The 12512-nt window shown below is 41.3% G+C and overlaps 1 protein-coding gene across 5 annotated transcripts; it reads left to right on the top strand.

Annotated features, from left to right (window-relative positions):
- The first annotated feature begins 205 nt into the window (after window positions 1–205).
- On the top strand, window positions 206–11344 carry LOC138996981 (zinc finger protein 181-like). 5 transcript variants are annotated; one of them, XM_070398314.1, is made up of 6 exons: window positions 206–420; window positions 1022–1171; window positions 7313–7433; window positions 7725–7811; window positions 9017–9090; window positions 9311–11344. In XM_070398314.1, exons 2-6 carry the CDS (start codon window positions 1163–1165, stop codon window positions 10502–10504), a joined length of 1485 nt encoding a protein of 494 aa, XP_070254415.1. In that variant the 5' UTR covers window positions 206–420; window positions 1022–1162; the 3' UTR covers window positions 10505–11344. The 5 variants fall into 5 exon arrangements, with proteins under 5 accessions (XP_070254415.1, XP_070254413.1, XP_070254416.1 ...); XM_070398312.1 differs by having other exon boundaries at window positions 206–888; XM_070398315.1 differs by lacking the exons at window positions 206–420; window positions 1022–1171 and adding an exon at window positions 2276–3011.
- The last annotated feature ends 1168 nt before the right edge of the window (window positions 11345–12512 follow it).

Here is a 12512-nt window from a genome sequence, read left to right as displayed (position 1 = left end):
AACGACCACGTTCGCCCGCACACTTTTCCGGGACTCACACGCGATGGCGCTTACAACGCAGCGGGGAGCAGGCAGCGAGTCCACCAGAGGCTCCCGTCGCCCCTCCTCACTCTGCGTGCGTGTCCCGCCGCCCCACGCGTCCAGGCCGAGTTCTCGCGGGGCGCGGAGACGGCGCGCGGCCGCGGAGACTGCTGGGAAATGTGGTTTTGCTGGAGGCGACCGGGCGCAGCACCGGTAACTAGTGTGTGCGGCGCGGAGAAGTCTGAGGAATTGCGCCTTGCTGGGGGCTCCGCTCGTGGTCCACCCCGCGCTAGTGTCGGGCCAGGCGGAATTCTCCGACCTGGACGCTGGGAGGACGCGGCGGTGCAGTTCCCGTGAGGGCGGCGACCATTGTCCGCGCACAGCGACCCGGCGCGTCCGGTGCGCGGATTTGGGCAAGCGTGGGCCCCAGGGGGGCTGGCGCGGGCCTCCGGCTAACGGCCCCGGCCCCGGGCGCTGGCACGGCCCGAGCCCTTGCTGCTCCCAGCGTCTCCCCGCGGTGTGAGCCCACGAGGGCCTTAGCTCTCTGGGCCTCTGGGCCTTGCTGTGTGGAAGGGGTGCCAGGCGGCGCCCACCTCGTAGAGCTCGTGAAAAGAAAATGGGCTAGCGAGTGCACGGAGTACCGACGGAAGAAAACGCCGTCTGCACTTGTTTCCGTGTCATCCAGTAGCTGACGCTTTCCGGTTGTGTAACCTTGAACAGTTGTTTCAATATCGCCCTTTCAATTGTCAAGTCGTTTAAAAAAAGAAATCTGGAATAATGTGAATGCCCATCATGCAGAGTGGTGACGATTAAATCAGCTCATATTTAACATGCTTACTACTGTTGTTTTATGAGTTTCTCTCTTAGGTAATATAAAAGTTGATTTACTTGCAGGTGGAACCTAGTAAATGGTTTAGTTGCGTCGTGCCAAGGAATACTCTGTTAGTTCAAATAAGGTCGGAGCCCTAGAAAATGATTCCCCTTGTGTTTCTCCACGCAGGTGTGTCACAGAGCTGCAAGATAGTCCCGATTTTTCATGACTGCTTTTTCCTGTCCTTAATTTGCCATCTCAGGACAGTGCCCTCCAATTATACAAGAGCCTGGAAAGACAACTGTGTTGACTACTGGAAATTGCAAAGTCATGTTCCAGGTAAGTCCTCAGATCTTCCCGTAGCACCTTTTAATCAGGACTCTTAAGTGTTTGCTTTCCTTCTCCTATCAGTTCCCTCCTAACAAAGTCCATTTAGGGACTGGATCTGTGATTCCTTTCACTGTAGCAAAGGATGGAGCCTGAAGAACTCCAAAGTATTATCTTCTTTAAGTTTCTCTTTTCTACCAGTTGTCTGCTAGAAGCCTCTGTAGAGTCTTGAGCAAACATTTGTTGTTGTTGTTGTTGTTAATCCTTACCTGTGAATATTTTCCCATTGATTTTTAGAGAGAGTGGAAGGAAGGGGGAGAAACACAGATAGAGAAACAGCGATGTGATTGGTTGCTTCCCACAGGTGCCCCAACCAGGGCTGGGGATGGAGCCTGCAGCTGAGGTACATGCCCTTGACTGGAATCAAACCTGGGATCCTTCAGTCCTCCGGCCAACGCTCTATCCACTGATCCAAACTGGCTAGGGCTAAACTTTTAAAAATTACAATTCAAAATTCAAATTTGGAAATTTAGGCTATTTGCTTTATGGTTGTTAAAGCTGTATCATGTGGTCTCAATTAATGGTATATAAGTCCTTTCAGTTATTTAAGTCAAGAGATGTTTGGAGTCATCTTGATTCCCCCCTTTCTCTTATAACTCACATTCAGGCACTTCAGTTAGTTCTAAAATATATACGTACAGGATATATACAGAATCTGACCATTAGTTACCCCATCATTGCCACCTCCACTGCCACCGTGGTCCAAGCCAACCTTGATTATTGCAGTAGCTTCCTAGCAGGATTCCCTGCTTCTGACCTTGACTCTCCTTAATACAGCTGTCACAATGATCCTCTTATTATATAAAACTAGAGGCCTGTTGCATGAAGAGATTCGTGCAATAGGCCTTCCCTTCCCTTGGCTGCTGGCACCAGTTTGCCTCTGGCACCCGGGACCCAGGCCTTCGCTCTGGCCGGGCTCCGGCCGGGCTCCGGCCGGAGCCATCAGGCTTCGCTGCTCCGGCCCCTTGAATGTGGCTCTTCCACAAAATACCACGTGCGGGTGCCCACGTACAGTGCGATTGAAACTTCGTGGCCCATGCGCAGAAGTCCGTATTTTGTGGAAGAGCCACACTCAAGGGGCCAAGGAGCCGCATGTGGCTTGCGAGCCGCAGTTTCCCGACCATTGTAACTAGTACATGCAAAATATCCTAATAAATTAATAGAATATATACACTGAGTGGCCAGATTATTATGACCACCTGACGTTTGTAGGCAAATTAGCTATAATTTCGCGCTGAAGTTGCTAGAGGGGCCAGACCATTATAATTAGGGAAGCAGGTTGTTTACCACAACAGTAGAAGTGACTTTTTTCTGAAGATATGGGTAAACAACCCGATTTAACAGCCTTTGAACATGGGATATATAAATACACACTGAGTGGCTAGGACTCACACTCGATGTGACCACCCCATCAGTACTTCATTGGGCCACCTTTTGCCTTCAATACTGCGGTGATTCTTCTTGGCATTGACTCCACGAGATGTTGAAAGGTGATGCGAGGAATCTGACACCATGCCTGATGAATAGCACTGTCCAGTTCTGTGAGATTTGATGGTTGTGGAACCAGCTGCCTGATGGCTCTTTTAACTTCGTCCCACAAATGCTCAATTGGATTGAGATCTGGTGATTGTGGGGGCCACCTAAGCAAGGTAAAGTCTCCCTCATGTTCTTGAAACCACTCCTGCACAATACGAGCACCGTGGCATGGCCCATCGTCTTGTTGGAAGAAGCCATCTCCATCAGGATACGCCATCAACATGATAGGATGAACTTGATCAGCAGCGATACTTAGGTATGTTGTGCTATTTAGACGTTGTTCCACCTCTTCCTTTTCTTAGAATATTTCCTTGAGAAAAACCTGTCGTTGTAAATGCTTTCCTTGTCTCCTTGAGATGCTTATAAATCTTTTTCAAAGCTTAATACCCTCTGCCAATATTTCAAGGAAGTAAAGTCTTTCTTAGGGCTTTGGACCCATCTCTTTGAAATACAAACATGAAGGAAGATGCACCCTTAACTCTCTGTCTGTGGGAGTTTAGCCTAGGCTTCTGGTTTCAAGTTCTGTCTGCTTGTCATAAAGATAAAGAAGTTTTATTTTTCTTTGGAGTAAAGGCAATTAACGCAGATGGTTATATCAGTTACCAGGTGAACGTAGGATGAACTATGTGTAGCAAATGGAGGACAAGTTATTTATTTTGAAAGCATGTATATATTGGTTGTATCTACCTGGCTTTTTAAAAGGGTCAGATTTCTTTCTGTCCTTAAAGTCTCATTAGTGATGTCCTATGAAGTGCATTACAGTCTGGTTTAATGCTTATTCAATAATAAACCTATCTCTTTCTTTTCTACATTGTAGAGAAGATTTTCTGCTTGATAGTTCCTCTTGTTTGTAGATAATGGTTTTTAATTATTTCCCCAACATCTGACAAAGGTAAATTCCCATTTTGAAACCAAAGACCAGTGTCACTAGTGAACATACTAGTACAGTGGTCGGCAAACTGTGGCTCGTGAGCCACATGTGGATCTTTGGCACCTTGAGTGTGATGGAAATACTCATGCATGTGGGGTGCATGCTTTCATGCTGTTTCCGCCAAATTCTCACTCTGCCATCTGCATGATGCAACTGTAAACATGATTTATCGGACCACATGACTTTTTTCCAATGCTCGACTGTCCAACAATCTGCTTCCCTATTTATAATGGTCTGGCCCCTCTAGCAACTTCAGTGCGAAATTATAGCTAATTTGCCTACAAACATTAGGTGGTCATAATAATCTGGCCACTCAGTGTATATTTACTTCTTATTTATTTTGATTTTTAGATTCAGTTGTTGATAGATTTATTGCCATTTTATTGTTCATATTTTTTATTTTTTTCTTCCTTTTCTTAAAGAATACCCTTCAACATTCCATGTAATACTGGTTTGGTGGTGATGAACTCCTTTAGCATTTTCTTGTCTGGGAAGCTCTTTATCTGACCTTCAATTCTAAATGATAGCTTTGCTGGGTAGAGTAATCTTGGTTGTAGGTTCTTGCTACTCATCACTTTGTATATTTCTTGCCACTCTCTTCTGGCCTGCATAGTTTCTGTTGAGGAATCAGCTGACAGTCGTATGGGCTCGCCCTGGTAGGTAACTAACAGCTTTTCTCTTGCTGCTTTTAACCCTTGGCATTTTAATTATGATGTGTCTCGGTGTGGGCCTCTTTGGGTTTCTCTTGTTTGGGACTCTGCGCTTCCTAGACTTGTAAGTCTATTTCTTTCACCAGGTAGGGGAAGTTTTCTGTCATTATTTCTTTAAATATGTTCTCAATATCTTGCTCTCTTCTCCTTCTGGCAACCTCATAACATGAATGTTGGTACCCTTGAAGTTGTCTGAGAGGCTCCTTATACTATCTTCATATTTTTGGAATCTTTTTGCTCTTCTGATTTGGTGTTTTTTGCTTCCTCATATTTAAAATCATTTATTTGATTATCGGAATCCTTTACTATTGAATCCCTGTAAATTATTCTTTATTTCATGTAGTGTATGCTTAATTTCTGACTGGTCCTTTTCCATGTCTTTGGCATTCTCACCAGATCCTTAAAAGTCTCACTAAGTCCCTTGAAGATCTCATGAAAATCCTTGAGTAACCTTATAACCATGGTTTTGAACTCTGCTTTCTGGTATTTATTTCATTTGTGACGTGTTTCTTTATCTCAATAATTTGGCTGCTTCCCTATGTTTGTTTCTATGTATTAGGTAGAACTGTAATGTTTCCTGGAGTTGGTAGAGTGGCCTTGTGTAGTAGGTGTCCCATAGAGCCCGTGGCTCAGCCTCTCCAGTCTCCTGAGCTGGGCACTCTAGATGCACCCTTTTGTGGGCTGTGTGCACAGTTTTGTTGTAGTTGAGACTTGATTGCTGTTGGTGTCACTGGGAGGAAGTCACCTTCAGACCAATTGGCTATGAGTACCAGCTGTGACTATAGTGGGAGACCTGCTGTGCAGGAAATACCCCTGTGGAGCAGGACTTGCTTCAGTAGGGTGGTGGTGCTCACTGAGTCTGCCCCTTCAGTGTGTTGCTTGTTGAGGTGTAGAGTTGTAATCTGGTATGGTCTGAAGCTGTCCACCAGGTGCACAGGTTCTTGGGTCTCCAGGGAGATACAAAGTCAGCCACTGTCTTGTGGCCATCCGGCAGGAGCTACGGAAAGATCTGCAGATTTCTCCTATTTGTATCAGGTTTAGAAGTGCCCAGGCGAGGCCCAGCTGTGAAGCAAGGCAGGCTGGTGCTGGGTCTTGGACCTTTTATGGATAGGTTTGGGGCACGCTGACACCAGCTGCAGCTTGTTTAAGAGATTTTAGCAAAGTGTGAAGCCTGAGCCAGGACAGGCCATTCTTATGGAAAAACTGCTGCTAACAGCTTGGGTGGGGCTGCAAATTGGATGGGGCAGGCTCTCAGGGAATCACTAGGGCAGGGCAAACAGTGTGCTCCAGGTTGATGGGGACTCAGATATGGTTTCCAGTCAGCCCTGGGACAGGGGAGGTCTTGGCATAGGAACAATGACCTCTGCAAGCACCTCTGACTGATAGAAAGCCGCTCCCGAGTTCCTGCCCCAATGCCAGACAATTCAGTTCCTCCCCATATGTGTCTGGGTTCCCTAATGTCTCCTGGCGCTGGAGCTCAGAGGAAACAAGTCCGAGTAAGTTCATGCCTGCTCCTTTGAGAGGGACACCTAGGTCTTGGGCAGCCTTCATATCTCTCAGCCCCAATGCCCACTGGTTTTTACAGCCCAAAGTTACAGGGACTTCTTTTTCCAGCTCTGGGGCCCTGGGTGGGTGGTCTGGTGTGGGGCTGGGACCTCTTGCTCCTCATAGCAGCCTCTGCAGGGACAATCTCCTTCTGGGTTAAAAAAAATGGCCCCCCTGGGTGCCTGACCAGCCCAGTCTGAGCCTCTGCCCCTCCTACCAGTTTCAACGTGCTTTCTTATTTACTTCTTTAGTTGTAGGACTTCCATTCAGCCAGCTTACAAAATTAGTTGTAATTTTGATGTGGTTGTGGGAGGCAGCGAGTACTGGTGTTTACTTATGCTACCATCTTGGTTCTCAGTAATAGAATATTGAATCAACCACTTATGGAGTGAAAAATTTACCATGGCCAAACAATGTCTATTTTACCAATGAAAGATATTAATAATGCCATTTTAAATACATACATTTTTGCATATGTTATAATTTGACTAACCAGTAAGCATAATAAACATTTAAACTTTTTCTAATGTTTTGATATTTTAATACCACCATGAATGATCACTGTTTCTGAGAAGAAATCTACTTCCTTATAATATTTTCCGTGAAATGTTATTCTTTACCCTTACTTTAAGGTTCTATTCAAGGACTACCTATGGCATGAAACCATCCTTCAGTCTTGTTGTACAAGGAATCTTAAATTATTTTAATTACAGATTGATTATCAATACAAGGTTTAAGTATACCATAAGTGTTTTTTGTTTGTTTATAAATTAGTTATGTATATGTCTACTCTTAACATTTTTATTTACCTAGTATGTAAGTTATAAAAAACACAACTTGAGCCCAACCAGCATGGCTCAGTGGTTGAAGGGTCAACCTATAAACCAGGAGGTCACAGTTTGATTCCCAGTTAGGGCACAGGCTCAGTCCCTAGTAGGGGCATGCAAGAGGCAACCCATGAATAATTATCTGTTATCATTGATGTTTCTATCTCTTTCTCCCTATCTCTTCTCTCTGAAATCAATAAAAGTATATTTTTTAAAAAAAGACAACAAAAACAGTTTGAGTATGTGCTGTTAAATGTTGAATGCTGATTTTTTTTGAATGCTGATTTAAAAAAAAAATTATAACTCTATTCCCTTTGAAAAAATTAACTCTCCTGAAGCAAAGTTCTTAATTTGTCTCACCCTTACTGTACAACAATGCCAAGAATGTAATTACCCAATTATTAGTTTACTTATATCAGATTTCTAATTACTGTCACAATTGCTGCATCTTGTCCCCTTTTATAACCAGGGTAACTTTACCCTTTGTCCAGTGACAAGAAGAGGTCTGGGTTATAATTGAGCCTAAATGTGTTTGCTATTTCAGGTAACATTTAGTGATGTGGCCATAGACTTCTCTCATGAAGAGTGGGGATGGCTAGATTCTGTTCAGAGGGATTTATACAAGGATGTGATGGTCCAGAATTATGAGAACCTGGTCTCTCTAGGTAAGCATATTATAATTTGCTTACTTCCACCTCCACATCAACAGGGGAGATTTTTTTTTTTTTTTTTTTTTTTTTTTTTTTTGCCACTCTGAATTGATGGAAATCTTCCTGAGTAAATGGCTGAATTTTTCTTTTATGTTCCCAAGGAAAGTGAAGCTCTGTTATATCCTGCCTGAAGCTTATCTTCCCTTTCAGGGAACGTTCTTTAAACCGTCCTTTGGTCCCTTTTGTGATGATGGCATCTCCCCATGAGGTCCACAGCTTAAACAAATTCTATATTTTTCCTGTAAGCAGGTCTTTCGATACCTAAGCCATATGTGATCACTTTATTGGAGGATGGGAAAGAACCTTGGATGGTGGAGAAAAAACTGAGAAAAGGTATGTTTCCAGGTAAATCATGGTGAATCAGGCAAAAGAGGTCTTTGTTAAAGATGCTTGTAGAAAGTGGGCAGGGGGCGGGGGGGCAGGCATTTTAGGAAATCTTAGGGAGACTGTCTTCAGAGATTCCCAAATATAACAAAATTGAGGGATCCTTAAGCTTAGATTTCAGAATAACCATTTCTCCATCCAAAATCATCTTTCTGTATTATTCATATCATCTAATCAAAAGTGGAGGTTTTTTCCTGACCATCATGGCTCAGTGTTTGAGCGTCAATCTATGAACCAGGAGGTCACAGTTCGATTCCCGGGTTGTGGGCTCGATCCCCGGTGTGGGGTGTGCAAGAGGCGGCTGATCAATGATTCTCTCTCATCATGGATGTTTCTATCTCTCCCTCTCCCTCTGAAATCAATAAAAATATATTAAAATAATAATAAATTAAATAAATAAAAATTTTAAAGTGGAGGCAAATTATTCTTTTTAAATCCACTTAAGGGAAAATAAACTGATGGTTTTAGGTTAAGAAAAGCTGTCAGTTGGATAGAAAATCACTTTTCCGCTAAGGCTGAACTTCAGAGATCAAATATGAACATAAATAAGTGTTAGAGGAAATAAAGAACGTATAAGAAAGTTTCTAAGAACAATATTTTCTAATGTCCAAGAAAATTGTGATTTTACATAGATACTACATAAACTCACAAAAGCCTAAATTTTTGTGAGCTGTAAAGTATATTTAGATTATTTTGTTGTCATTGTAACTGTTTAATGCAACACTATAAATTCTGCATTTTAAGCATACTAATCTGACAGCAAATTGAGATTGATTAAAGGTTCTAGAACCAAGGCTCTGAGATTGAATGTGTTCTTTCACATAAATATAGGCACAAAATATTGGCTTGGATTCCAGAATGCCTTCTGCACATTCTGCTTGACAGTTTCATTTTTTCCAAGATATTGATTGCCCTTAATTAACCCCTGTCCCTTATTGTACTCTGTTCCTGCCTCTGTGAGCTGTCTGTGTTTTCTGTGCTCTGTTTTAACTTTTTTCAGAAATCATTGAATGTATAAGAGTTGTCAGAGTTATGTGTTTTCAAGCTGGCGAGTGGGTGGGACTTTATTTTTTATCCAATTCTATTTCTATCATAGAAATTTCTTTCCAAGAAGTACGTAAAAAGAAGTGCTTTGCTTTCTTGATATATTGCAGATTGGAAATTAAGATGGGAAAACAAAGAATTATCAGCGAAGGAGGATATTTATGAAGATGACTCACCCCAAACGGTAATAATAGAAAAAATGATAAAGTTGTGAATTTTCAAATTTTAACAAGGACTGGGAATATATAGAGAAGTTGGAGGGAAAGCATGTAAGTTAGGTAGAACATTTTAGACCAGTGACATTCACCTTTAGAGAAAATCCCAATGGGGAATGTGTTTATAAATACAATACATTTAGAAGCATTTTCTATTTAAATTTAAAGTCTATTCTTTCTGAACTACAGAGAATTTCTGCTGAAGGGAAATCACATAAACATGATATATTTAAGAAGATCTTACCGAAAAAGTCATTTATAAAAAATGAGAATATCAATGGTGGAAAGATACTTTTGAATTCTAATGGAAGTGTGGCAGCCTTCAGCCAGAGCAAATCTCGTACCCTTCACCAGACTTATAATAGAGAGAAAATCTATACATGCAGTGAATGTGGGAAAGCCTTTGGCAAACAATCAATTCTTAATCGCCACTGGAGAATTCATACAGGAGAGAAACCTTATGAATGTCGTGAATGTGGGAAGACTTTTAGCCATGGCTCATCCCTTACTCGCCATCAGATAAGCCATAGTGGTGAGAAACCTTACAAATGTATTGACTGTGGAAAGGCCTTTAGCCATGTCTCATCACTTACTAATCATCAAAGCACTCACACTGGAGAGAAACCATATGAATGTATAAACTGTGGAAAGTCTTTTAGTCGTGTTTCACATCTCATTGAGCATCTGAGAATTCATACTCAAGAAAAACTCTATGAGTGTCAAATATGTGAGAAGGCCTTCATTCATAGGTCATCTCTCATTCACCATCAGAAAATTCATACTGGAGAGAAACCTTATGAATGTAGTGAATGTAGAAAAGCCTTTTGCTGTAGCTCACACCTTACTCGACATCAAAGAATTCACACTATAGAGAAACAATTTGAATGCAACAAATGTCTGAAAGTCTTTAGTAGCCTCTCATTTCTTATTCAGCATAAGAGTATTCATACTGAAGAAAAACCCTTTGAATGTCAGAAATGCAGGAAATCCTTCAACCAGCCTGAATCACTGAATATGCATTTGAGAAATCACATTAGATTGAAACCTTATGAATGCAATATATGTGGGAAAGCCTTCAGTCATAGGTCATCCCTGCTTCAACATCACAGAATTCATACTGGAGAGAAACCCTATGAATGTATAAAATGTGGGAAGACCTTCAGTTGTAGTTCAAATCTTACTGTACATCAGAGAATTCATACTGGAGAAAAGCCATATAAATGTAATGAATGTGGGAAAGCTTTTTGCAAAGGCTCAAATCTTACTGCCCATCAGAGGATACATAATGGAGAGAAACTCAGTAGTGCCCTAAGTGTGGAAAAACCTTTAGGCTATCTGAATCACTATACGTGTGAAAAATCATATATGAGAGAAACTGTATGAATGCAGTGTTTTTCATAATATATTTCAGCCATTGATCCTCCCTGATTGAGCAACAGAAAATCTATATTGGAGAAAAGTCTTAAGAGAATAATAACTATAGGAAGGTCTTTAGCAATGGTACAAGATATATTGTCCAGAGTTCACGCTGAAGAGAGACATATGAAGGCAATAAATGTGAGAATGCCTTTAGCCAGTATTAATCTTTTAATAAGTAAACCCACACTGTATTTACTGTTCTATATATGTAATAACAAATATGGGGAAGACTTGGCAATATGAATCTCTTATGAAATATGTACAAACATGTACAAGAGAGACAAAATATGAATATAAATTTGTGGAAAGTCCTTTAGTTAAAGTGCATCTCTCATGCTACATCAAAGAACTCACACTGCAGACAAAGCTTATGTAAGAAATGTAGCAAAGTGTTCACTAGGAGCTCTTATTTTCTTAGACATGGAATGTTTGGAACAACCTGTGTACTAATGCTAGAACAACCTGAAGGATGTAGGAATTATGTGTAAATCTTTGCAATGATGCCATTTGTAAACAGTTTTACAGGAGAGCAAACAAGCATATTATAAATAAATATGCATTTCTTATAGCAGTAGCTTGCAATTTTACTTAAGTTCTACATAGAAATTATCTTTGGTTAATGGGCATGGGAAGATATTTAGTTAGTGGATTGAGTAAATGTTATAAAGATGAAAATTAAATTTGCAAAAGAAGTAAAAAGTGGTGTGAATGAAATTCTTAGTCTCTAATAAAACCAGTTGTATATATTAAACTCACAGTGACACTGATATGTCTTGTAAAACTTTCTACTACTTTCCTCTTGATGAATTAAGATCAGACTGACAACACCCTTTAGTGGGAGACTAGCAAACCTAAAGAAAAACTGGCCCAGCCAGTGTTGCTCAGTGAGTGTCAACCTGTGAGCCAGGAGGTCATGGTTCGATTCCCAGTCAGGGCATATGCCTGGATTGCAGGCTCAATCCCCAATAGGGGGCATGCAGGAGGCAGCTGACCAATGATTCTCTCTCATCATTGATGTTTCTATCTCTTCCTCTCCCTTTCTGAAATCAATAAAATATATATGTTAAAAAAGAAAAACTGCCTAATCTCTGCTAAGAATTTCATTTTTGGTAAGGACATTTCATAGTCCTTTTCCACTGGATTAATTCACACATTTAAATTTTTAACAAGTACTTGTGAGAACATAATCAAGAAACAGCATACTATGAGGGATCAGAGCATGCTTTTAAAAATTCATATTTTTATTAATTTCAGAGAGAGGAAGGGAGAGGGAGAGATAGAAACATCAATAATGAGAGAGAATCATTGATCTGCTACCTCCTGCAAGGCCCCTAATGGGGATTGAGCCCACAACCCAGGCATGTGCCCTGACCGGGAATTGAACCATGACTTCCTGGTTCATGGGTCGATGCTCAATCACTGAGCCACACTGGCCGGGCTGGATATGCTTTTTAATTAGAATCCTAAAGGATGAGGACTAAGTATGAAACTGCAAGCACACACAGTCTGGGGGTCATTGTAGGCAAAGCAGACCAGCAAGTTCTGTTGTATTTGCTGCAGGTAGACACCTGTGATCCAGTGTCTAGTTTCAGATTTTATGGTTTTGGGGTATTGCTGTTGGCACCATCACTAGTAATAGCAGCAGTCATTTATCCCTCCCTGAATCATAGTTTTAGAGGTTTATCTTGAAATTAATAGTCCAGGGCTGTCTCCATTACTTCTCCAGCCTACCTGCCAATTTTGAAAGCATTAATTTTCTGTAATATATGTCTTGAAATGGGAGTTTTTGTTTCCTACAATGAACCTTGATAATTACGGTTTATAAGGAGCATGGCTTCAACTATCCTGTCTAATAAAGAGGGAATATGCTAATTGACCCTCACACCATCACAGAAGATGGCGCCCACAGCCAATGAGGAGGGGATATGCTAATTGACTGCCCTGCCCTCAAAGATGGTGGTGCCCACAGCCA

Source organism: Myotis yumanensis, unplaced genomic scaffold, assembly GCF_028538775.1.
Source record: "Myotis yumanensis isolate MYYU_CA2020_CCGP unplaced genomic scaffold, mMyoYum1.0.hap1 SCAF_18, whole genome shotgun sequence".
In the NCBI taxonomy this organism is placed as follows: Eukaryota; Metazoa; Chordata; class Mammalia; order Chiroptera; family Vespertilionidae; genus Myotis; species Myotis yumanensis.
Note: the sequence above shows the minus strand (reverse complement) of the source record. Positions and strands in the feature narration are given on the sequence as shown.

Coding starts and splice junctions, on each gene's coding strand:
- LOC138996981 (XM_070398310.1), top strand. CDS start 7,295: ATGTGTTTGCTATTTCAGGTAACATTTAGTGATGTGGCCATAGACTTC. Junction 7,434..7,724: donor TGAGAACCTGGTCTCTCTAG/GTAAGCATATTA, acceptor TTTTCCTGTAAG/CAGGTCTTTCGATACCTAAG. Junction 7,812..9,016: donor GGAGAAAAAACTGAGAAAAG/GTATGTTTCCAG, acceptor GATATATTGCAG/ATTGGAAATTAAGATGGGAA.